Source organism: Littorina saxatilis, linkage group LG7 (genome assembly GCF_037325665.1).
Source record: "Littorina saxatilis isolate snail1 linkage group LG7, US_GU_Lsax_2.0, whole genome shotgun sequence".
Lineage (NCBI taxonomy): Eukaryota > Metazoa > Mollusca > Gastropoda > Littorinimorpha > Littorinidae > Littorina > Littorina saxatilis.
In genome coordinates this window covers 48,191,492-48,217,352 of record NC_090251.1, presented here as the reverse complement: position 1 = coordinate 48,217,352, position 25,861 = coordinate 48,191,492, and the positions used below count along the sequence as shown (strand labels likewise).

The following is a 25,861-nucleotide window of genomic DNA, read 5'->3' as shown; positions in this document are numbered from 1 at the left end:
TAATGTAGATGCACAAATTTGGCAGATACTTTGAAGGGTTATAATGGACCAACAAATTGTCTCCCTTATCGCCCCGCGAGCTTCACTGTTCGATTTTGAAGTTGTAATAATTTTACCACACACAAGAAATACCTACTAATGAGCGTTTGAGCGCACCGATATTCAAGTTTGAATTGGCTGTGTTAGGGTGTTGTTCCGTAAGTGGCTTTGATTTCAGTCCGCGCCGCCTTCGTTCAGCATTCTCCCTGTTTTGAACTTCGTCCTGTGACGTCAGAGGCCGACAAAAATTCATATTATTTTAGGCGGCCAGCCGAGACTACAAAATAGTGCAAGTTTGTGTGCGTTCAATCGAAAAAACTAAAAGGAATTATAAACAGAATCGATCAATACATAAATGTTATTTGTATTTTTGACCAAAATATGACATATTACACAGATATCGACAGCCATATTGTTCACCTCGACCGCTAGCGCGGTCTCGGAGGAACACTGACTGTCTCGATCTGTGTAAAATGTCATATTTTGGTCAAAAATACAAATAACGTATAATATAGTGCAGGGTCCAGTGATAACCCCAATATAATAACCCCAATGGAAACAATGTTCACCAACATGATTGCGCCCTGTACGTTGATCTCTGATCAACTTCTTTTCTTATTTACGCGTTGTATTGCGTGTTGGCTCCGCACAGCATAGAATATGCTTCACCGGGCAGGATGTTATTCCAGAATTAATCATTAAACATCAGTCTATGGAAGTTTCCTGTTTTCATTCTGATGAGAAGTGGATACAGGAGATTCCAATATTTATAGTCATTTATTTGAAAAGTTTTCTGTGAATCAAATGTAGAGATCGCAGAATAAAAGTTTGGTCAACAGGACAGGAGTTCCGAACACAAATCCAAACCACAAAAGAATGCCATTAGCGGACATGAATTATACAGTCACGAAACATAACACGGACAGGAAGTGATTTACTCCGAACCACTCCATGAATGATAAATACTAGAGTAGATGGGAATAGTAATCTGAAAAGAGGTTCGTGTACGTCGTAGTCCCGACTTTAATTTGATCCCATTTAGTCCATTATTGACTGATTTTTTCACGAGATCAGAGAGAGAGGTTTGTCACCATAGGCATGTATGTGTGTGTGTGTGTGTGTGTGTGTGTGTGTGTGTGTGTGTGTGTGTGTGTGTGTGTGTGTGTGTGTGTGTGTATGTGTGTGTGTCTGTGTCTGTGTCTGTGTCTGTGTGTGCACAAAACGTATCTCAAAAGCTTACGGACAGATTATTGTACACATTGAGGAATGCATTTTTCAGATTATTTGTTTGTGTCGTTTTACCTTGTTTTTGATAATGCTATTTCATTACGTCATTTATGTCCGTTTGCAGAACGTGTGTGAAGGTATTTTTGCCTTTAAAAGCAAACTAAAATCAACCACACACACACAATTCAATAATGCAGACAGTAAGACGCACAAAAACAAACAGAAGATATAGGAAAGCAACATCATAAAACAACAACAATAATAAAAGAAAAACAGAGGAAACACAAAATGAAATCATGCAAATGCACACAAATTCGCCCCAAAATACAACACATGGGAGTCACCACAGAGCGCCGTAGACATAGTGAGAGTACAATCTAACATTACGCCAGGGACAGTTTATGAATAATTATGTATCATAAACATTTTTTAAATTTTTTTATAGTTAAGGCACCTCCGATATGTGAAGTAATTATTCAAAACTTAAAAACTAATTGTGTAATTCTTTGGGCGATGTTGTTTGGTAGGCGTACAGCCCCTTTAAATATCGACGTGACAAAATTAATGACACTTGTTGACGGCGTTTTGTCTGCGTGGCAACGCACCCGGCCAAACGTGGTACTCGCACCCGCACAGTTCTATCAAACGGACAGCGAACATTTTGTGGGGAGCAAAGTTAACGCCCTGAAGGATGGCCGCTCTGCCTAACATTATTACGCTGGTTTATGGCTTTTGCTTTTTTGTGTCTGTCGTGGAAAACGCAATTATGCCAGGTATGTTTTATCGTTACTGTTATAGCAAGCATTTATTCTTAACTGGTTGATGCGATTTTCGGTGAAATATCAGCAGAATAATCTGATTTATTAAATTATTTCCCTGTCAACTAAGAATTGGAAAAACAAAAACAAGAAAGGTAAGTCAATGTTTTAATATATTTATCTCAATGGATACCGGCGTCAGTGGGTATAGGTCAATGGAGAGTATTACATCTTGTTTGGCTCACAGTCGAGTTAGAACGTTAAGCATGTCGCTGATGATCAGTGTTGATATATAATAATGAAAATTAATAATGATAAGGGTATTTACATGGCGCAAATCCTTATATTGCTGTAAGCGCCTTACAAAAAAAATCAACAAATCAATAAAACAAATGCATGTACATGACAACAACAGCAACAACAACACAATCTGGTTGAGAGTGGGTTTTATGCATATATGTATACGTCTTGCTTGCCTGCTTGTTTATTTCTGATGTATGGATTGATTTAAAATGTACTACATGTCGTATCTAAATTAGAAAACGGAAAAGGTTTTGATTTAAGAAAATTGTATGGTCATCATTTGAGTTTAAAAATGCAGCTTCTCTTTAGAATAAGACGTGTGAGTGTACATACCGAGTTTTTCTAAAAATAAAGTAGTATTTACATTAGGAAACGGAAGAGGTTTAGATTTAAAACAAAAGTGTACGGTCATAATAATGAGTTAAAATAATGCGGTTGCTCTTTGGAATACGACGTGTTAGTGTACATACTGACACTTTCTAAAATAAATGACATATTTAGATTGCATACACATTGTTCCAAAAGCAACAACAACAAATTCGATGTTGATAATATTTTGCCTAGGATATTGTTAGAGTGTGTTGAAACAAGTGTGAACAAATTAAGAAATCAAGAAATTTGATTATGTTCATGTTAAAAAAATTATCTAATTTTAGCCTACAAAAAAGAGATTTTACTTTTGTATTTATATGGGAGATATATATAGCGCGTGACGTTCTCTAAGCGCTTTACATATTAATTTCTGTCGTGTGAGATGGAATTTTTTACACAATATATCACGCATTCACATCGGCCAGTAAATCTCAAGCCATTACGGCGATTATTTACTTTTCACGGCCTATTATTCCAAGTCACACGGGTATTTGGTGGACATTTTTTTTTTTATCTATGCCTATATATACAATTTTGCCAGGAAAAACCCTTTTGTCAATCGTGGGAATTTTAACCTGCACACCCCAATGTAGTGTACAAGATTGTATTTGACCGTTCAGATGCCCCTTACAATTACTTAACCCTCGTTTATATGATTCTTGGAATGTCATCTTATTCAGACATCTGTATCAGAAAGTCTGTCTGGTAGATTTCTCAATTTTGTTCCACACTTGTTTGAACGCATTCTAAAAACATCACAGACAATAATTATATTAGCAAAATATACGTCGATGTGTGGGATAAAACGGTTTTTTATGTTTTTAAACAAACATTTCGCGCGTGAATGTTTCCATACTCTGAGTTTATAGTCACGTTGCCTAGACAAGGGGTTTATAGTCACGTGGCCTAGACAAGGGGTTTATAGTCACGTGGCCTAGACAAGAGGTTTATAGTCACGTGGCCTAGACAAGGGGTTTATAGCCACGTGGCCTAGACAAGGGGTTTATAGTCACGTGGCCTAGACAAGGGGTTTATAGTCACGTTGCCTAGACAAGGGGTTTATAGTCACGTGGCCTAGACAAGGGGTTTATAGTCACGTGGCCTAGACAAGAGGTTTATAGTCACGTGGCCTAGACAAGGGGTTTATAGCCACGTGGCCTAGACAAGGGGTTTATAGTCACGTGGCCTAGACAAGGGGTTTATAGTCACGTTGCCTAGACAAGGGGTTTAAAGTCACGTGGCCTGGACAAGGGGTTTATAGTCACGTGGCCCAGACAAGGGGTTTATAGTCACGTGGCCTAGACAAGGGGTTTATAGTCACGTGGCCTGGACAAGGGGTTTATAGTCACGTACGTGGCCTAGACAAGGGGTTTATAGTCACGTGGCCTAGACAAGGGGTTTATAGTCACGTGGCCTAGACAAGGGGTTTATAGTCACGTGGCCTAGACAAGGGGTTTATAGTCACGTACGTGGCCTAGACAAGGGGTTTATAGTCACGTGGCCTGGACAAGGGGTTTATAGTCACGTTGCCTAGACAAGGGGTTTAAAGTCACGTGGCCTGGACAAGGGGTTTATAGTCGCGTACGTGGCCTAGACAAGGGGTTTATAGTCACGTGGCCTGGACAAGGGGTTTATAGTCACGTGGCCTAGACAAGGGGTTTATAGTCACGTGGCCTGGACAAGGGGTTTATAGTCACGTGGCCTGGACAAGGGGTTTATAGTCACGTGGCCTGGACAAGGGGTTTATAGTCACGTGGCCTAGACAAGGGGTTTATAGTCACGTGGCCTAGACAAGGGGTTTATAGTCACGTGGCCTAGACAAGGGGTTTATAGTCACGTGGCCTTGACAAGGGGTTTATAGTCACGTGGCCTAGACAAGGGGTTTATAGTCACGTGGCCTAGACAAGGGGTTTATAATTACGTGGCCTAGACAAGGGGTTTATAGTCACGCGGCCTAGACAAAGGGTTTATAGTCACGTGGCCTGGACAAGGGGTTTATAGTCACGTGGCCTAGACAAGGGGTTTATAGTCACGTGGCCTGGACAAGGGGTTTATAGTCACGTGGCCTGGACAAGAGGTTTATAGTCACGTGGCCTGGACAAGGGGTTTATAGTCACGTTGCCTAGACAAGGGGTTTAAAGTCACGTGGCCTGGACAAGGGGTTTATAGTCACGTACGTGGCCTAGACAAGGGGTTTATAGTCACGTGGCCTGGACAAGGGGTTTATAGTCACGTGGCCTAGACAAGGGGTTTATAGTCACGTGGCCTGGACAAGGGGTTTATAGTCACGTGGCCTGGACAAGGGGTTTATAGTCACGTGGCCTGGACAAGGGGTTTATAGTCACGTGGCCTGGACAAGGGGTTTATAGTCACGTGGCCTAGACAAGGGGTTTATAGTCACGTGGCCTAGACAAGGGGTTTATAGTCACGTGGCCTTGACAAGGGGTTTATAGTCACGTGGCCTAGACAAGGGGTTTATAGTCACGTGGCCTAGACAAGGGGTTTATAGTCACGTGGCCTAGACAAGTTATACTTGGAATCTTCTCTCGTAATCAGCTGACAACAGCAATCAGTATTTTCTTAATTTAGATTTCGCGATTACATACGTGCAATTACATGTTAATAGAAAAAATACGTTTTCAACAGATACGTTTAAAGCGCAGAGAGCATAGCATACTGTGGTTTGCACCTTATAAGCTGCCATTCTTGTTATTTAGGTACAAGTGATGGAAGGTTATGATGATGGTAATTAACGATGAATATGGTCTGACATATCAGGAACGAGGGCTGTGAGATGGGAACTTTTCCAGAACCTTGACTTGAGCTGGAACGATGTGTCCACTTTCTGCCACTCTCAGGATGGACACATGGCGACCCCGAACACCAGATTGGCCTTAAACGGGCTCGGACAGCAGGCTGCCCAATGGTTTAGCCCCTGGGGGTAACTTACTATTTACCTTTCTATAAAACCATTATTCATAGTAGTGTTACATCCAAGATAGTACATTTTATAGATCTATTATTCATTCTAGTAATATATCCACGATATTACTTCCATTTATGGCATAACATTTTTCGTCGAACTTACTATTGACATTTTATAGATCCATTATTTATTCTAGTATTGGATCCATGTTATTCCATCTATGGCATAACATTTTTCGTCGAACTTACTATTTACAATGCATTAAACCATTATCCCCGAGTACGGTAGTACTTGGGCCCAGCAGACTTTAATTGTGTGTGTGTGTATGTGTATGTGTGTCTGTCTCTCTTAATAGCTTATTGCTGGGAAACTACTGGGCGCAGTTCGTTCAAAAGTTGATACACTATAACTTGATAATAGGTCCTATTGATCGTATTAAAACTTCATAATGTTACCTTGGACCTAAATGCGAAATAAACTACAAAAACGACTCTTGACGGTGGGAGGATTGGCGGTGGGAGGTAGTTCGGGTAATAGAACAGCCAGCCAGCCAGAGTCACTGGGCGGCCTGAGCACATAAACGCTGCGTGTGCCACTGAGTTCGCGTGCTGCGCGACCTACTTTTATGAACGAGCGAAGTTAGCACTGTAGGCAAAGGGAAGCCAGCCGGCTTCTTACCTCTTGTTGTCTTTTTTCTCTAGCGCGGTGTGTGTGTGTGTGTGTTCATTTTGTGCACATGTGTTCGTGTTACTGTTTGTGTGTGTGTGTGTGTGTGTGTGTGTGTGTGTGTGTGTGTGTGTGTGTGTGTTTGTGTGTGTTTGTGTGTGTTTGTGTGTGTGTGTGCGCGTGCATGAGTCTGTACTCGTGTGTGTGTGTGTGTGTGGGGGGTGTATGTATGTGTGTGTGTGTGTGTGTGTGTGTGTGTAAGAAAGAGAGAGAAAGAGAGAGGGAGACAGAGAGAGAGAGAGAGAGAGAGAGAGAGAGAGAGAGAGAGAGAGAGAGAGAGAGGGGGGGGAGAGAGAGTGTGTGAGTGTGTGTGTGAATGTGTGTGTGCATGAGTTTGTGTGTGTAAGAGTGTGTATATGTGTTTGTTTGTAAAGCACATCCTCGGCTCGCATGCAATGTATTTATATAGCAAAGGGAATGCCTGTAATTCACACAGAGCAATCACTTGGTCTTAAACGTGCACAAGACAAAAACTTGCATACTGGGGGAGCGAACCAGTCTGAAGAGTACTCGGGTCCAGCGCGAGCGTTTTTTTTTATTTATACTAGTGTTACATTGATGATATTACTTCGACCTATGGCATACACTTTTTCGTCGAACCTACTTTTTACTATTTATGAATCCATTATTCATACTAGTATTACATCCATGATATTACTTCCGCTATGGCATGACATTTTGCGTCGAACTTACTATTTACATTTTATAAATCCATTATTTATACTAGTATAACATCTATGATATTACTTCCACCTGTGGCATAACATTTTTCGTTGAACTTCCTATTTATATTGTATAAATCCATTATTCATACTAGTATTTAATCCATTAATTTCTTCCACCTATGGCATACCCTCTTTTGTCAAACTTACTATGTATATTTTATAAATCCATTATTCATAGTAGTATTACATCTAAGATAGTACTTCCACCTATGGCATAACAATTTTCGTTGAACTTACTATTTATATTGTATAAATCCATTATTCATACAAGTATTTAATCCATTAATTTCTTCCACCTATTGTATACCGTTTTTGTCAAACTTACTATTTAAATTTTATAAATCCAATATCCATAGTAGTATTACATCTAAGATAGTACTTCCACCTTTGGCATAACATGTTTCGTCGAACTTACTATTTACATTTTATAAATGCATTATTCATACTAGTATTACATCTACGATATTACTTCCACCTGTGGCATAACATTTTTTGTTGAACTTGCTATTTATATTGTATAAATCCATTATTCATACTAGTATTTAATCCATTAATTTCTTCCACCTATGGTATACCTTACTATTTACATATAAATCCATTATTCATAGTAGTATACATTTAAGATAGTACTTCCACCTGTGGCATAACATTTTTCGTCGAACTTACTATTTACGTTTTATAAATCCATTATTCATACTATTATTACATCCACCTTATGTGCTATTTAATATTTAGCATCCACAACTCCCGAACTGGTTCAATCACACTTTAATATTAATCACAGTTAAGCTTACCACCCCGAAGAAGGCAGTAGCGTGACGAAATATTGATTTTAGATATAAACGTACCTAACCTGGTTACTGGTGTGTTTTCTTTTCTTTTTTTTAAATATTATTACATCCATGATATTACTTCCACCTCAGGCATATAGTGCATCACCCAGCTATAGTCAAGGGTCAACCCGACGGGGTTGGGTCAGAGATGATGTTTTTCAGAAAGCTTATTCAATTTAAAACCGATGTTCGGTGGACGAAAAATGGCTCCGTTGTACCGCTTTTGAGTGAAGAGCGTCTTTGTAACCTAACCCATATTTTGCCCCAAACGCAGTTTTTTCGCAGGGGGTATGTTACAAATAAACGTCGTATACTTCGTTTCGGAAAACAAAAATGTGTAAATTATACATTAAACAAATGCTAAGGCTTTGTTCTATCAGGCAATATACAAACAACATTCTTCCTATTGATACTTTTAGACATTAACCTGCGAGTACAACATCGTGTTGAGAAAATCAAAATATGTCATTCTTCCAAACGATACGTGAAGATAATTCAGTCCCAGGTTAATATTGCAATCATAAATACACACACACGTCGATTTTTCTTATAGATGGACTGGCTTGGCATCCATATTGGTTAGTTCCATTTGGCAGACACCAGCCTAATGAAACAAAATTGAGTCAATGTGCATCAGCTTCAAAAAAGAGAACAAGATCGACTTGGGTAAAAAGTTGACACAAACACAGCCCTGGAAGAAGATAGTTTTGTCCTGCCAGATGTCATTTGATGCAGCATACAAAAGATGAAACTTTTATAAGGAAATACGTGTTTGTTTGAACGGATATTGTCGTTTTCTAATTTTTCACTTCCGGTTTTGCCTCATACTGTCGAATTTTTTGTCTAAAATAAGTATTTTGCATTTCATAAAACTCGTATTTAATATATATTGAATTTTTTGAAAACAAAATTAATCTTTTATGAATCTTTATGCATCTGTTTATTTAAGGTAACCGTTTTAGACTTTTGACATGCAGTTTGGTTTTGTACAAAATGTCTTTTTGCACCCTACCCGTCTAGAAAACATGACCGAAAAAGACTTATATATCATGAAAAAGAGACTCATTCACTGCTATGACGACCATTGTATGTGAATTTCTATGCTCAAAATGTAATTGGAGTAAATGATAAGTGATTGTAGCATTAGTTATATTTGGCATACCTGTTAACTGTTGTTCATTGCACCAGCTTCAAATTTCAAAAAAACGTTCATACATGTCTGAATGTTTTCATTTACTATGACAAAACAAGCTAAACTCCCCACAGCATGCACCCAAACGGTATGCAAGCAAATTACATTACACTAAAGTAAGCTAGGATCTTTCTTACTTCTTAATTTGCCTTTTGAAAATGGTAGAAATGGACTTCTTATAAAGTGCAGCCCTCAGTCTGGGGTTACCGGTTGCTAAAAACATTTTTTTTTTAAATTAATCCTAGACGTATCCCCGTATCTTCAAAAAGTGCAAGTCTTCTGTTCGTAGTAGGCACTGTCATTGTTGAGTTAGTTACTTTGTACGTTGAAGTGTATGCATTTGAAATTGTCGAAAACGCTGGATAAAAGTTATATTCGATTAAATCGAAACCTACCCTTAACTGTAAATGACGTCCCATGATTAGGGGGTATAGTTAAAGATTAAGGCATATGAACTCTCCTTTGCCACTTATCTCATCAAAACATAAACATATGAGTTGGTAAGCCATTCGAGATAAAAACCAGGAACTCGCAGAACGGGGTCACATTCGCATTTTATTCAACTTCCGGTTATCTACTAGCTGATGCGCATTTTTTTAGCTGTTCACACGTTATTTCAGGAAAAGAGTTTTCCAACAAAAGTGCATATGATTATGAAAAAAGTACATTTTCTTTATGAATCTTATGTAATGCATCGTCAATTCATATATAGGTTTGAATTTGCCGAAAATGTTATTGTCAGGGTTTCATGTATCTGAAATGTACTTTTGTTGCATAGTGTTTGTATAACGTGTATGTAGATTAAACCTAAATTACATCATTGTACGCTCAAAAGTAAATGCTTTACTGATCACAACAAGTTTGAGAATGTATTAACAGCAATAATCTACCGTATATATATGATTGCAAGCAATGATTGAGTTCTACTTCCGGTTTCTTGAGTCTTCTTATCCTTTTTTAATTTTTTTCTAAGACTAGCGCTTAGTAAAGGCGTGTTTTCAAAGAAATGCAAAATAATGTAATCACTGTATCAATATTTATATAGTATAATACGTGTTTGTCTGTCTATTCGGCATCAAAAGATATTCATTTCATATGGCAGAAAATCCTAGTGTACGCGATACGCACGTTACAGTGACCCTACCCTGCAAAAACACACGTCAACACAGACCGGGGGTTGGTAGCTTTAAGTGCTTGTACACACCAATGTTTTTCACCGAGTGCAATTTTTTTATCATTAATAAAGAAATAAACATATTTGTTACATCGTTGCAACATCCAATTTGGCTTTGAGAAAATGTTATTTCCGTCTTTCGTTTTTCTAAGCAGTCAAAAGAGACATACAATTCAGCAGAATTAGGTCGTGCCAATGGATGTCCGTAGACTTAGTAATTGTACAATGATGTTTTGTTGAATATTTTGTAACAAGACCGGATATCACATGCAACAGGTAAATCACATTTTTTACATGAAGAAACGGAGACGAATATCTGAAACAATATATGTACATGTATGCGTAAGATGTGGTTGGGTGAGTATGAGTGTGAGTGTGTGTGTGTGTGTGTGTGTGTGTGTGTGTGTGTGTGTGTGTGTGTGTGTGTGTGTGTGTGTGTGTGTGTGTACCCCCGTTTCCACAGGTTTGGATGCCTAAATCACCATAAGGCAACCATCCACACGTGGATGGCAACCTAAACTCTGGATGACAACCTAATTGTGTGGATGGTCGCTTCATTTAACACCGTTAAATTGACTTTTTTGACGGAAAGAATGTCATAACAATGTTCAAAATGACATTCTTTCCGTCCTCTATAGGCGACGAAATAGGTCAAATTTTGTGCATTTTTTAGTGCAAAATTCTTCGATGCCGGAGCGAGTACTGCACCCAGTGCTGTTGTAGTGCAAGTGCACTAGAAAGGCACTACACCCAGTGCCGCCTCTTAGGTAACCATCCACACTTTAGGTATGTGTGTGTGTGTGTGTGGGGGGGGGGTGTGGGTCCCTCTCTCTCTCTCTCTTTCTCTTTCTTATTGTTGTTGGGGACAAACCAGACTTACCTTTGAATGTTTCAGATCTAACACAGTTTGGACTTCAGCTTAAAGGCTCAATGCTTCTTTTGAAAACAGTTAGGCGCACCTTCTAAGATCGGGGCAGGCTTTTAAATAAAATAAGAACATGGCTCCACTCTGTCACATACCAAAGAAACAAATAGTCTAAGTGCTACCTGTGCACAGGAGAATTGTTTTGATGAGTAAAGTGTTTAAATGCAACAAGTAACATTTGAAATGTAGTCACAAAAACAATTAAACTCACCGCGAAAAGCAGCCAGAGACAGAGTGCTGTGTTTTGGCATGAGACAAATTGAAGGAATGGTCTTAACCCGAGTAAAAGTCTGGTCAGATCTAAGATTATAAGCCAAACTGTTTTGATGAGATCATTAGTGTGCCTGTAAGACGGTAAATTTTACTGAAAACACATACAGGGCTGTTGTTTTTTCGGAGATGAGTGATATCTAGCTAAAAGAAGTAGACTTTTGGCGTCTTTGGTGTTGGTTTCTTCTCTGTTGTTCTAAGAACGTGTGTCTGATGACACGCCCCTTCAGCTCCGACCCTTCCTAATTATGTATACTTGTGTAAGTGTGCCACATACAAAAACATCAAAACGGTCATCACTCACAGTATCATTTTTAGACTCGCTGTCCACTGATTTCCAAAGAACTGCTTCTGCATACACTGACTGCATGACGATTATGAAATAACTTAATTCACACCTTTGTGTGTATATTATACATTTTAAACCTTCACGTCAACCTACTTACGAAGAAACAAACCTGGGGGGAAATCAAAATAAGCTGGCTGTGGTGTGATAATAGCGTTGAAATACATCATCACTTAAATCATTTGCAGCAAAGTTGTTGTTATTTTATCTCACTTAATTAACAATTAAGGCACCTTTGATCATTTGCATTCGGCATGTGTGCTTCCAATAAGCACATTGCTGAACAGGAGAAAGGAGTAAAAGAATGAGATAAAATTGTATTCGTCCCAAAGAATTTCCCCTAATGACTCACAATTCAAACATTAGGTGTTTTGTTTGGATAACATGTCGACAACCATTACTGAAATATTGATTTCCCGAAATGAACTTTTAGCAGACCTTCCAAAGCACCAGTTCAGTCAAGATTAAGAAGGTGTGTGTGTGTTTGTGACGTCACACGTACACGTGCAAATTATAGGGGAAGGGCTCCTAATATGGACTGGCTCCTAATATGGACCACCTTTCGTTCTGACAAACTAACGTTGCTAGAGAGCTCAGAACAGTTTTATTCGCTGCATGTATCCTCTCTTGATAATTTGCACATGTCGAAAAAGTTGCGGACGCACAACGCACAAAACCGTTATTTTTGTTTCTCCCTTTTGTTTTTGTTCACACTTTTAGCTTCGTTAACTCTAAATTTGACGCTTAAAATGGACTAATTTCTCTCCAAAGACAAAGCTATAAACACACAACAATTGCATCATAGGATAGCTAAGGCTGTATTTGCTACAGTTTGGCAGTGTTGGCCCCGAGATTTTGTCACAAACACAACATTATAGCAAAATCTTGAGGTATCTGTGTCCCCTAATATGGACCACCTTCAACAAATAGAAGAAAAGAAAAGATAAATGACGGTTTCAGTCATTCATTAAGAAGTTTGCTGAAAACAACCAAATACTAGCCCTCGAGATTTAAAAACATTATACAGTCTTCTTCACGTGAAAGTTGATAATTTTAATAATTTTCTCTCTGTTTTAATTTTTTTAATTTTTTTTAAGTTTCCTTTTGTGTTTCATATAAAGTTCTCGTCAAACCAAAACCTGTAAATCTGTAGCATATTTCAATTAGGCTGACTTGCATAGTAAGTTGCAAGTTGTATCATGTTATTTTGAAGAAAACGGGTCTTTTTACAGTGATTCTCGAAGGTCTCATCACTGGTCCATATTAAGCGCCCAGGCCCCTAATATGGAACAGTTGTGAATTTTTCTGTATTCAATTATTTGTGAATGACTGTAAAAGCTAATTCTCTCTAATTTGTCTTCAAAATTTACGAAAGAGAGAACAACTACCAAACACAAAATGAAACTGCTTTGTAAGAAAACAAGCTAGTTAGCAGCTTGAAACAAAAAGTGGTCCATATTAGGGGCCCTTCCCCTACTAGAATGCACTATAACATGTTTTATCCCATGACCTGCCTCTTTGTCTCTGTTAGCTGAGGAGGTGATTAATCTGAATTATTCCCCCCTCTGCTTCTTTACCTCTGTAAACTTGTAGGGGTAGTTATTTTTCGATAATGACCCAGCAACCAAACAAATAACGACCCAACAACAGCCTGAATCCTCGATAGTGCAATGGGTTGAGAAGTTGTTCTGTTTCGGTACTACTTTTTGCGACTGAAAAGTTCCGAACGCTCTAACGTACGAAGTATACATCTCTGGAGCAAAAAATACAAACATGCCGCATTTAAATTAACAACTACAGGCCTGAACACATGAATCTTCATATAAAATCCATGAGTTCGGTTGTTTTCTGAATCTAGATTTGCCGTGTTCAAACGTTCACCACAAGCAATTTCCCGCAAGGCAAGTAACTCATACTTTGTCTAGCGACAAGAGTAGTTCCCCTTCTTTTCACTCAGTTTCTTCGACAACAGACTGCAATCCGACGGTCAGTTTTCAACAATATTTCATTTAATAAACAGATCACACGCAACCAAATGCACACATCTCATCAATTTAAACAACATAAAGCGGTTTCATACACTATTTTCCCCAGAAAACTGAACTTCATACAGTTTTTAACGTTGGAATACGGGTGCAAAAGTTCGTCTGCTAGTCCCATTTGACGAAAGAACATTATCCTAAGCGATACCAAAACATATACATAACACACAATATCTGTCTTTGCCGCCACAGCAGAATAACAGCATGATTATCTGTGTACTTGATTTTAGTCCAAAATAGGAAAACTGACAAGAAGTGTTAACAGAATGGAATGATTTGCACGGAACTATACAACCGCGCATTAATCGATCGCCTGCGCAGGTTGACTGGTTGAGTGAATAGGATTCGATCAAACTTTCACAAAAAAACCTCCTCTTTTCTTTGAATAACAGAAGAAAGGAGGAATAAAGAGGTTATACACCTCGTCTTAGTGATTATAAAAAATAATGGTCTCAGTTCGCGGTCATGAAAAAGCTCGCTAAAGCTCGCATTTTTCATGATCCGCGAACTTCGACCATTATTTTTAATAATCACTGAGACTCGGCATGTAACCTCTACATAATCACCTCCTCAGCTAACAGAGACAAAGAGGCAGGTCATGGGATAATTACATTTTATAAATCCATTATTCATACTAGTTTTACATCTAAGATAGTACTTCCACCAATGGCATAACAGTTTTGGTCGAACTTACTATTGCAATTTTATAAATCCATTATTCATACTAATATTTCATCCAATTAAATTCCTTCCACCTATGGCGTAACATTGTTTTGTCGATCGAGCTCCCACAATTCGTGAACTGGTTCAATCACATTTTAAATACACTACGAGGAGAGTTAGCGGGAATAGAAACAGTTTAAATAATAGTCTCGTGCACAACGATAATGAAATAACTGGTAGAAGTGGCAAAACTTGAAGTTGTAGTATTGGTTGTAGATTTGTTGGTGGTGATGGTAGTGGCTATAGCAGTAGTCGCAGTGGTCATTAGCGATATAATAGCTTATAGTAGTAGTCGTAGTATTAGTAGTATTAGTAGTATTAGTAGTAGTAGTAGTAGTAGTAGTTGTAGTAGTTGTAGTTGTAGTTGTCGTAGTCGTAGTAGTAGTAGTAGTAGTAGTAGTAGTAGTAGTAGTAGTAGTAGTAGTAGTAGTAGTAGTAGTAGTATTAGTTGTAGTAGTGATGTTTTGTTGTTGTTATTGCTCCTGTTGTTGCTGCCGCGAGGACCAGCTAGGACGGAATGACCATCTACCCATCCTGCTGAAGCTCTCCCTGCTAGAACAGGCCTCTCCCATGAGAAAAAAGCCTAGCTGGAACTACAAGAAGGCGAACTGGGCGAAATTTGAAAGGCTGACTGACATACTCTGCCGAGAAACCACCATATCGACTCTACGCAGGACATTAACATCAACGTCAAGCGGATTTCTGACTGCATACTCCAGGCAGCACGGCAGAGTATACCGAGAGGAAGAAGAAAAGACTACAAACCATACTGGAGCAAAGATCTGCAAGATCTCCATGACAAGCTAAGATCAGCCAGAGAGCTACTCGAAAAGGACCCCACCCCAGAAAACACAACGGCCTACAACAAAGCGAGAGCTGAATTTGATGAAGGAAAGACGAAGAAAATCCGCAAGTCTTGGCATGAGAAAACCAGCTCTCTGAACATGGAGAGAGACACAGGGAAGCTCTGGAAGCTCATAAAGACCCTAAATGACGACCACCAGTGTACACCAAGAGCAACACTCCTGAAAGAAGATGGAAAGATCTACACTGGGAAAAGAGCTGCTACCCTGCTTGCGGAAAACTTTAGAGAAGATGGTCTATTGGAAGTACCAAGAGAAAAAACAGCGGAGGTGAGAATAAAGATGATGGAGGAGCTAAGGAGGCAGCAGCAAACATCAGCCTGCATGACTGATGACTTCACAATACATGAACTGAACAGCTCCACTAGACAGCTCAAGAACAAAAAAGCTCCTGGGAAGGACGGTATCACCAACGAGATGATCCGACACCTTGGCAGCCACACCAAACAGAAGCTTCTGGGCATCTACAACCAGTCCTGGAACTCTGGGGTCTTCCCTTTCAGCTGGAAGGAGGCCATCCTCACCCCAGTCCTGAAGAAAGGGAAAGACAGGCACAACAAGACCAGCTATCGCCCCATAAGCCTCCTCAGCTGCCTCAGCAAACTGATGGAACGCATGGTCAACCGCCGCCTGCAGCATCACCTGGAAAAGAACGGGCTGATCAACCCCACCCAGTCTGGCTTTAGAAAAAACAGAAGCACGGAGGACCAGATCACACTGCTCACCCAAGACATTGAGAACGGCTTTCAACAGAAAATGAAGACGCTGGCCGTCTTTGTGGATCTGACGCGAGCGTTCGACAAGGTCTGGAAGGAAGGTCTGCTCCTGAAGCTCCTCCAGAAACGCGTGTGCGGAAAGATGATTGCATGGATCCATAGCTACCTGTTCCAGAGATCAGCCCGAGTCAAACTGGAAGGACAGACAAGCATGCTGGTGAAGATCAGAGAGGGCGTTCCACAGGGAAGCTGTATCGCGCCGACGCTCTTCGTTGTCTTCATCTATGACATTGCTGACCACCTGTCCATGCACATCTCAAGGGCACTCCATGCAGACGACCTGGCTGTATGGACCAGAGCAGAACACATCACCACAGCAGCGCGCAGAATGCAGGAAGCAATGAACCACCTCTCAGATTGGGCCAAAGAGTGGATGGTCACGATCAACAGGACAAAAACCGAGGCCACAGGCTGCTCACTCTCCCCCAAGAAAGAGGAGTTCACCCTGCGACTCGATGGCCAGAACATCCCTCAGCAAGAGACCCCAACCTATCTCGGGGTGAAACTGGACAGAAGGCTAACGTGGGCCCCGCACATCTCCGTCATGCACAGCAAAGCCACCAAGAAAATGGCTGTGATGAAGAAACTGTCTGGAAAAAAGTGGGGCGCCACTGAAGATCCTGACTCAAGTTTACACAGGATCTGTCAGAGCCCACATGGAATATGCCTCAAACGCCTGGTCAACTGCAGCCAAAACCAACACAGACAACCTGGCCAAGGTCCAAAATGCTGGCCTGCGACCCATCACAGGAGGCATGAAGACTACCCCCATCTCGGCACTGGAGAAGACGGCAGGCCTGACCTCCCTGGAAGAGAGACGGGATGAAAAACTCCTGAAGCAGAGTGAGAAGATGAAGAGGCTCCCGTCCCATCCACTGCACTCTACACTCCAAGCCCCAACCAAAAACCGAATCAAGCGACAGAGCCCAAACCACCTGATCAAGGCACTTCAGCACAAGCACAAAGACTCTCTACGCCCCTCAACTGGCCAACCACTGGAAATGCTCCAAGACTATGAGGAATGGTCACTGGATGTCCCCCCCATCATCCTTGACGTCCCTGGGATTGGAGCAAAGCAAGAGCAACCAGAAGCAGTGCTCAAGTCCCTGACCCTGGAAACACTAGACAGGGACTACCCCACCACCACCTGGACCCAAGTCTTTACAGACGGCTCAGCCGAACATGCTGTGAGGAATGGGGGAGGCGGTGTCTACATCAAGTTCCCTGACGGCGGCTCGCTCCGTATGTCTGTCGCCACTGGCCTAGTCTCCACAAACTACAAAGCTGAAGCACACGCCTTGCAACTCGCAGCACAGACCTTGAACCAGGAAGAGGCATTACCTGGCCAGACAGTCTTCCTCACAGACTGCCGATCTCTCCTGCAGAGCCTTCAGACCAGAGAGAGAGAACAGATCCTGCAAGACATAAAGCAGGAACTGCACTACCTCAGCAGCAAAACCACTGTCGTCCTACAGTGGATTCCCTCCCATTGCGGAATCAGTGGCAACGAGGAAGCGGATAGACTCTCCAAGGAGGGAAGTAAGCTGGAACAGTCAGTACACCCCTCATCCTACGGAGAAGAAAAGACCCTCCTACGAAGTCACTTCAGAGCCGCCTGGAGGGAACGTCTGCACCTGGGGGCCGACGAAGACGATATCCACCAGCTGGATCGAAAACAGCAAGTCACCATATTCAGGCTCAGAACTGGACACTGTCAGCTCCTCTCCCACCTCTATCGCCTGAAGATTTCACACACGGATCAATGCCCGTGCGGCACAGGCCCCCAGACACCAGAGCACGTACTGCAGACCTGTCCAACCTTCGATACCCTGAGGCGCCAAACGTGGCCGAGTGAAGTGGAGCTCCGCGAAAAGCTGTGGGGGACAGCGGCATCACTGCGGCTGACTGCGGGATTTGCACTCAACACCGGACTGGACATCTAGACGTATGGCCGGGAACGTAGAAGAAGAAGAAGCTGCCGCTTCTAGGGTTGTTGTTGTTGTTGTTGTTGTTGTTGTTGTTGTTGTTGTTGTTGTTGTTGTTGTTGTTGTTGTTGTTGTTGTTGTTGTTGTTGTTAAAGCAGTTAACACGGGGCTGTAAAGGACGATGAAAGACCAAAGAATGTAGAGGAAATAACATATAATTACACGTGATCACACATAAAAGCATGTCATTGTTTTCTAATTACTCGTTCTTCATTCTTTGTCATTCAGGAGCAGTCCTTCAGCCGAATTCTGGATAGGCTTGCACAGTGCAAAGGCTGGCGCCCATCCCAACGTATGGGAGAAGGACTGCAGTCTGCAAGACAGAAAAATCCAGCTATGGTCTGCTCGCGAACCCAATTACAAGGACACAGATCTCTGCATTCGCGTGTACCCCGGCAACTCCATGGGCCAGCTGGTGTGGAAGACTTGGAAATGCAACCAGGAGTATGCTGTCGTCTGCGAGTACGAACAAGGTAGGAGGCCTTGGAGTAAAGAGCAACTCACATAGACACTTTGTGCTTGTGTTTGTTTAAAAACAAATGTATTCAAAATTACATGATATGAATTTTTTGTTTAAATGCAGCTACGACACGAACTCAAGCGAAAAGTTATTTTACTTGACCAAAAATATCCTAAATTACAGACATTGTCCTGATTGTAGACAACACATTAACATGGGGTTGGTGCGGATTCGGGTGGGGTACGCTGTAAGCTTTTTTGCCAAAGACTTTTGTTTTGTTTCGGGTGACAGGGTCCACGAGAATTGGGCTAGGTAGGTCGGTATCTATTGTGTGTTTGTTTACATTTAGTCAAGTTTTGACTAAATGTTTTAACATGGAGGGGGAATCGAGACGAGGGTCGAGGTGTATGTGTGTCTGTCTGTTTGTCTGTGTGTGTGTGTGTGTAGAGCGATTCAGAGTAAACTACTGGACCGATCTTTATGAAATTGTACATGAGAGTTCCTGGGTATGATATCCCCAGACTTTTATTCATTTTTTTGATAAATGTCTTTGATGACGTCAAATCCGGGTTTTGTAAAAGTTGAGGCGGCATTGTCACACCCTCATTTTTCAATAAAATGTATTGAAATTTTGGCCAAGCAATCTTCGACGAAGGCCGGACTTTGGTATTGCATTTCAGATTGGAGGCCTAAAAATTAATTAATGACTTTGGTCATTAAAAATCTAAAAATTGTAATTACATTTTTTTTTAATAAAACGATCCGAAATTACGTTCATCTTATTTTTTATCATTTTCTGATTCCAAAAACATATAAATATGTTATATTTGGATTAAAAACAAGCTCTGAAAATAAAAAAATATAAAAATTATGATTAAAATAAAATTTCCGAAATCGATTTAAAAACAATTTTATCTTATTCCTTGTCAGTTCCTGATTCCAAAAACGTATAGATATGATATGTTTGGATTAAAAACACGCTCAGAAAGTTAAAACGAAGAGAGGTACAGAAAAGCGTGCTATCCCTCTCAGCGCGACCATTACCGCACTATTCTGGCTTGTCGATTTCACTGCCTTTGCCACGAGCGGTGGACTGACGAAACCACGAGTATGCGGTCTTGGTGAAAAAATACAGTGCGTTCAGTTTTATTCTGTGAGTTCGACAGCTTGACTAAATGTAGTAATTTCGCCTTACGCGACTTGTTTAAATATTATTTTTTCATTTGTAGTATCATGAAATTAAGTGATTTAGTGGATAAAAAGGGTTGGTCAACAATGATTATGTAAACAAGCTCTGAGATTGGCGATGTCTGACATATATTCATCTAGGTATTGACTTATCTTCTTAAAACACCCTCCCCAACACACACACACACACACATACACACACACACATCCATTCAATAAGAACGTGATCGGGAGGTCGTGGGTTCGAACCCCGGCCGGGTCATACCGAAGACTTTAAAGTTGGCAATCTAGTGGCTGCTCCGCCTGGCGTCTGGCATTATGGGGTTAGTGCTAGGACTGGTTGGTCTGGTGTCAAAATAATATGACTGGGTGAGACATGAAGCCTGTGCTGCGACTTCTGTCTTGTGTGTGGCGCACGTTATATGTCAAAGCAGCACCGCTCTGATATAGCCCTTCGTGGTCGGCTGGGTGTTAAGCAAACAAACAAAATTCAATAAGAAATGCCACAAGCTACACAGATAGCTGTTGGCTAACCAGCTATAGAATACTCAAACCAAAGTAAAAGATCGCAGAGTGTGTGCAACCCGGGATGGGTGTTTGAGGTCTTCTACGATGAATTACACAGAATATCATGGACATTATACAATTAGTCCCCGGTGTTTTGTTCTCGCGCAAAAGTAGTAAATTGAGTCGAAGCAGCAAACTGGAATCTCTATGTCACGCGCACACTTGGTTCCATCCCGTACCAAGCAAAAGCCGATAGCAGCATTGACCCAAACAGCCTTTGTGCAACCCCATTACACAAAAGGTGATCACACACACACACACACACACACACACACACACACACACACACACACACACATGCACATACACACGTACACACACATGCACGCACACACGCATACGCACGCACACACGTACGTACACATGCACACACGCACGCACACACACACACACACACACACATGCACACACACACTTACACAAACACACGTACACACACACACACACACGCACGTACACACACACACACACATACACACACCTACACACACACACATGCACGCACACGCATGTACACACGTACGTATGCACGCACGCACGCACACAATCACGCATGCACACACACCCGTACACACACCCGTACACACACACACACACACACACACACACACACACACACACACACACACACACACACACACGCAGAACAAGAGGGGAGACAAAATATTGATTGAAACCGTTCGACTGTGGGGAAACGTTCCGGGGATGAGGATGGTTTATTGGATTTCCTAGCAGGAAATACTTTCTATCAAAGTTAGCGTTCATGGGCACGATTACGTTTCTGAAGGCATTCGCGCTACATTTATTCTTTGAGGCTGCAGCAGTCAAGTGCAAAAGATAACGAGCTTTCGTGTTATTAAAAAAGAACTAAACTAAAAAAAAATACTTCAAAACAAAAATAGCACGGTCTCATAAATGGGCGGATTTAAAGAAAGGACTGGTCTGACACAGTGACATGGACAGACAGGGTGTGTGTGTGTGTGAATGGCTTGTGTGCGTTCGTGTATGCGCGCGTGCTTGAGTGCGTTCATGCGTGCGGACGTGCTCGTGTGTGTGTCTGTGTGTGTGTGAGTGTGAGTGTGTGTGTGTGTGTGTGTGTGTGTGTGTGTGTGTGTGTGTGTGTGTGTGTGTGTGTGTGCGTGCTCATGTGTGTTTGTTCGTTCCACATTCAAGTGATGACATAGTGGCAGTGTTAGCATTGGATGTTTTACGAACTTGTAATTGAATCACCTGAATTGCTGAGCAGACAACTCCCAAATGTCAGTGATTGCACCAATACCGATCCGCCCTGATATGGCCCTTCGTGGTCAGCTGGGCGTTAAGCAAACAAACACACAAACAAACCAATACCGATGTTATATTCACCGATACGCCCTGAAATGCAAGAAGAATGTATCCAATGCAACCCGGTGTAGCAGCCTATTTTGAAGCAGCCCAGTTTGACCGGGAGGTCATTCTGGGCTAGCCCAGAATGACCTCCCGGTCATTCTAGGCTAGCCTATTTTGACCGGGAGGTCATTCTGGGCTAGTCAGTTTTGACCCCCCTCTAGTCAATTTTGACCCCCCCTGCAAACTTAAGGAATGAGTACATTAAGACGATTAGAAACAATATTTATGCATATATGTATATAACTACATATATCTAAGGTTTGAGGGGGGGGGGGTCATTCTGGGCTAGCCCAGAATGACCTCCCGGTCAAAATCAGCTAGCCCAGAATGACCTCCCGGTCAAAATCAGCTAGCCCAGAATGACCTCCCGGTCAAAACTGACTATGTGTGAAAATGGCCTGTTACACCGGTGTGAATGGGTGAAGTGTCCGCTTGTTTGAAAGTCCGGCGGACTTCTATTCCTAGGAAAATGTGTCCCTGGACTTTGTGTCCTAGGAACATAAGTCCCTGGACTCTATTTCCTAGGAAAAGGTGTCCTATTTCCCAGGCTGGAAAGTCCGCACAGGAGCGTTGAGGTAGGACACATTTTCCGGACAGAGAGTCCGCTTTTAGGACTTATTTTCTGGACTGAAAGTCCGCTTTGTTCTCCGGAATTGTTGCAAGTTTTCGTATTGTGTATATGCTTTTACACACACATACATACACACACACACACACACACACTCTCTCACACACACACACACACACACACACACACACACACACACACACACACACACACACACACACACACACACACACATACACACACACACGCGCGCGCACACACATGTCGCACACACACACACATATGTATATCACACGTTCTGTCCCCGCACCATCTTTCTTGTGTGTGACCGCAATTTTGTGACTCCCCAAAATTTATACCATTGCTAACAATGCCAGGTGGTGACAATTGCACGAGTATTAGGCTGTACCCGTTTGGAAAGTGATAGAACGTTCTTATTGCTGACATGCCTCCTTCTCTCTTAGATACCCCTGTATTTCGTGTTGAAAATGCTTAGGACAGCACCTGGAAACCGCACGACTTTAGACAATTCTGCAACATTTCAACAAAAGCAACAAGGGGATTGGGGGGGGGGGGGGAGGGGTATAAAGATTGACTGATTGTTCAACTGATTCTAGTATTGTGCTTACGAATAAATAGAATACACATTTGCACACACAACTATGTCTGCAACAACAACAACTTAAAACAAATAAAAAAAATACACTGTAATAAAAAGCGTTTCGATCAGGTAGACCCAGTCGTTTATTGCAAGATTTGTACCTGGAAAGATAATGAAGCTAACACAAGGAAACCGAGAAGCATATGACACAGAAAAACAGACCAGACAAGACGGGAATCGAACCCAAGACCTCCAAACTCCGAAACCATCACCATAGCAACTGCGCCAACGAGGAAGCGATGAGAGCCTACGATTTTTAAGTCTACTTATAGCTAACGCGGCCGAGTGCGGACAACCAGGACACCTCTACCAAGGTATGTGTAACAGGAAAAGATGTCCCCCAGGACTCAAAGTCCGACCCCTAAATATAGGCTAGGACTTTCTGTCCTGGGAAAATTTGTCCGCTGAAAGTCTAGGAAAATGTGTCCGGGTGGGGACTATCGTTCCTAGGAACAGGAGCCCGTTGGGCTCCCGTTCCTAGGAACGAAAGTCCGTAGGACTCTTTTTCCCAGCGGACAACTTTTCCTTTTACACCGGTCGCGAGGTAACAGCAACCAGTTAAACTGCAGAGCCATTACTTCAGAACATCGTGTGTGTTTTTTCTTCTGAAAACTGAAGAATTTCACTAAAACCAATAGAATTGACCAATTAACAAATAATGTTGTTTTTTTGTTTTTGTTTTTAATAAAAAAAAAGAATCCAGTAAACTAGACGGAAGGGCAGGGGTGATACGAAGCTCTCTCAGAGTAAATCCAGATCTGGGAGCCGGCACTACCCAATTATCCAAAAGTTGTTCTGCTTGCATTTAAACTTTAACTATTCATCGGTCCGGTAGTTTTCTCTGAATCGCTCCACACACACACACACACACACACACACACACACACACACACACACACACACGCACACACACACACACACACACACACACACACACACACATGAGGGCCCCAAAGGGGGGGGGGTATCATCACGATCACGGGAAGGGAAATTTTAGCTTTCACGATCACAGTTACCTTGATTTTTGTTTTCACGATCACAAACACCTTGACGAATAGAGGATCATAGAGTGATACAGCTGTGAACAATGTACGTTGAAAATAAAATGCTTTGCAATAATCCCCATCACGATCACGAAAACAAATGACGATCACGATCACGAGACTTGATTTTTGTGTCATCACGGATCACGGGCAAAGTCCCATCACGATCACAGAAATGGAAATTTCGGCAATCACGGTCACAGAAAGGTAAAAAAATGCCAATCACGATCACGATTTTAAATCCTTTGGGGCCCTCACACATGCACACACACACATACACACACACCACGACCATCATCTCGATTCCCCGTCTATGTTATAAAATTTAGTCAAAACTTGACAAAATGTAAAAACATCACTATCGCAGTTTGAGAGATATCTATTTATTCCCCCCTCTGCTTCTTTACCTCTGTAAACTTGTAGAGCTAGTTATTTTTCGATAATGACCCAGCAACCAAACAAATAACGAGCCAGCAACAGCCTGAATCCTCGATAGTTCAATGGGTTGAGAAGCTGTTCTGTTTTGGTACTACTTTTGCGACTGAAAAGTTCCGAACGCTCTATACGTACGAAATATACATCTCTGGAGCAAACAATACAAACATACCGCATTTAAATTAACAACTACAGGCCTGAACACATGAATCTCCATATAAAATCCATGAGTTAGGTTGTTTTCTGAATCTAGATCTGCCGTGCACACACCGTTCATCACAAGCAAATTCCCAAGGCAAGTAACTCATACTCTTGCCGACAAGAGTAGTTCCCCTTCTTTTAACGCAGTTTCTTCGACAACACTGACTGCAATCCGACGGTCAGTTTTCAACAATATTTCATTTTATAAACAGATCACACGCAACCAAATGCACACATCTCATCAATTTAAACAACATAAAGCGGTTTCATACACTATTTTCCCCAGAAAACTGAACTTCATACAGTAATTAACGTTGGAACACGGGTGCAAAAGTTCGTCTGCTAGTCCCATTTGACGAAAGAACATTATCCTGAACGATACTAAAACATAAACAGAACACACAATATCTGCCTTTACCGCCACAGCAGAATAACAGCATATCTGTGTACTTGATTTTAGTCTAAAACAGGGAAACTGACAAGAAGTGTTAACAGAATGGAATGATTTGCACGGAACTATACAACCGCGCATTAATCGATCGCCTGCGCAGGTTGACTGGTTGAGTGATTCGGATTCGATCAAACTTTCGCACAAAAACTCCTGTTTTCTTTGAATAACTGAAGAAAGGAGGAATAAAGAGGTTACACACCTCGTCTCAGTGATTATTAAACATAATGGTCTCAGTTCGCGGTCATGAAAAAGCTCGCTGAAGCTCGCATTTTTCATGATCCGCCAACTTCGACCATTATTTTTAATAATCACTGAGACTCGGCATGTAACCTCTACATCACAATCCTTGTTTAAGGTATTTGCACCTACGAAGCCCTGCTGGATAAGACGATGACGTCTCAAGCTAACGCGACTGCACGAGGCTACGTGAATGACGTCACCACATGTTGGGATCTTTGCCTAGGATTGAGAGTGGGTGACCAAGAGTGTATAGCTGCGGTCTTCAACGAACTGCGTGGCGACTGTGAGATGTTTCTGGGAGACCAGATTTTGGAGGAATCTAGTGCAGCTGTTTCTGACGACGCTGGCAGCACTCTATTGCTCAGGAGATGCTTCAGTGGTGAATAGTGTTGTTTTGGTTGTGTTGGTGTTTTGGTTTTAGTCTTTTTATTTGTATATTGAAAATTACACATC

At 41.6% G+C, this 25,861-nt stretch overlaps 1 protein-coding gene and 1 long non-coding RNA gene across 2 annotated transcripts in view; both read left to right on the top strand.

Moving 5' to 3' along the window:
* The window catches only part of LOC138971667 (uncharacterized), a 170,553-nt gene that overhangs the window by 68,918 nt on the left and 75,774 nt on the right, over nucleotides 1-25,861 (top strand). The window lies entirely within an intron of this gene.
* Nucleotides 1,921-25,795, top strand: LOC138971995 (uncharacterized). Its single transcript, XM_070344837.1, has 4 exons — nucleotides 1,921-2,039; nucleotides 5,478-5,640; nucleotides 18,434-18,678; nucleotides 25,524-25,795. The coding sequence occupies exons 1-4, from the start codon at nucleotides 1,958-1,960 to the stop codon at nucleotides 25,793-25,795; spliced, it is 762 nt and encodes a 253-aa protein (XP_070200938.1). The 5' UTR covers nucleotides 1,921-1,957.

Bases quoted from the DNA above. Each gene is read 5' to 3' on its own strand.
- LOC138971995 (XM_070344837.1), top strand. From the start codon at position 1,958: ATGGCCGCTCTGCCTAACATTATTACGCTGGTTTATGGCTTTTGCTTT. The intron at 5,641-18,433 runs GTAACTTACTAT...TTTGTCATTCAG, and splicing joins CAATGGTTTAGCCCCTGGGG to GAGCAGTCCTTCAGCCGAAT. The intron at 18,679-25,523 runs GTAGGAGGCCTT...TCCTTGTTTAAG, and splicing joins CGTCTGCGAGTACGAACAAG to GTATTTGCACCTACGAAGCC.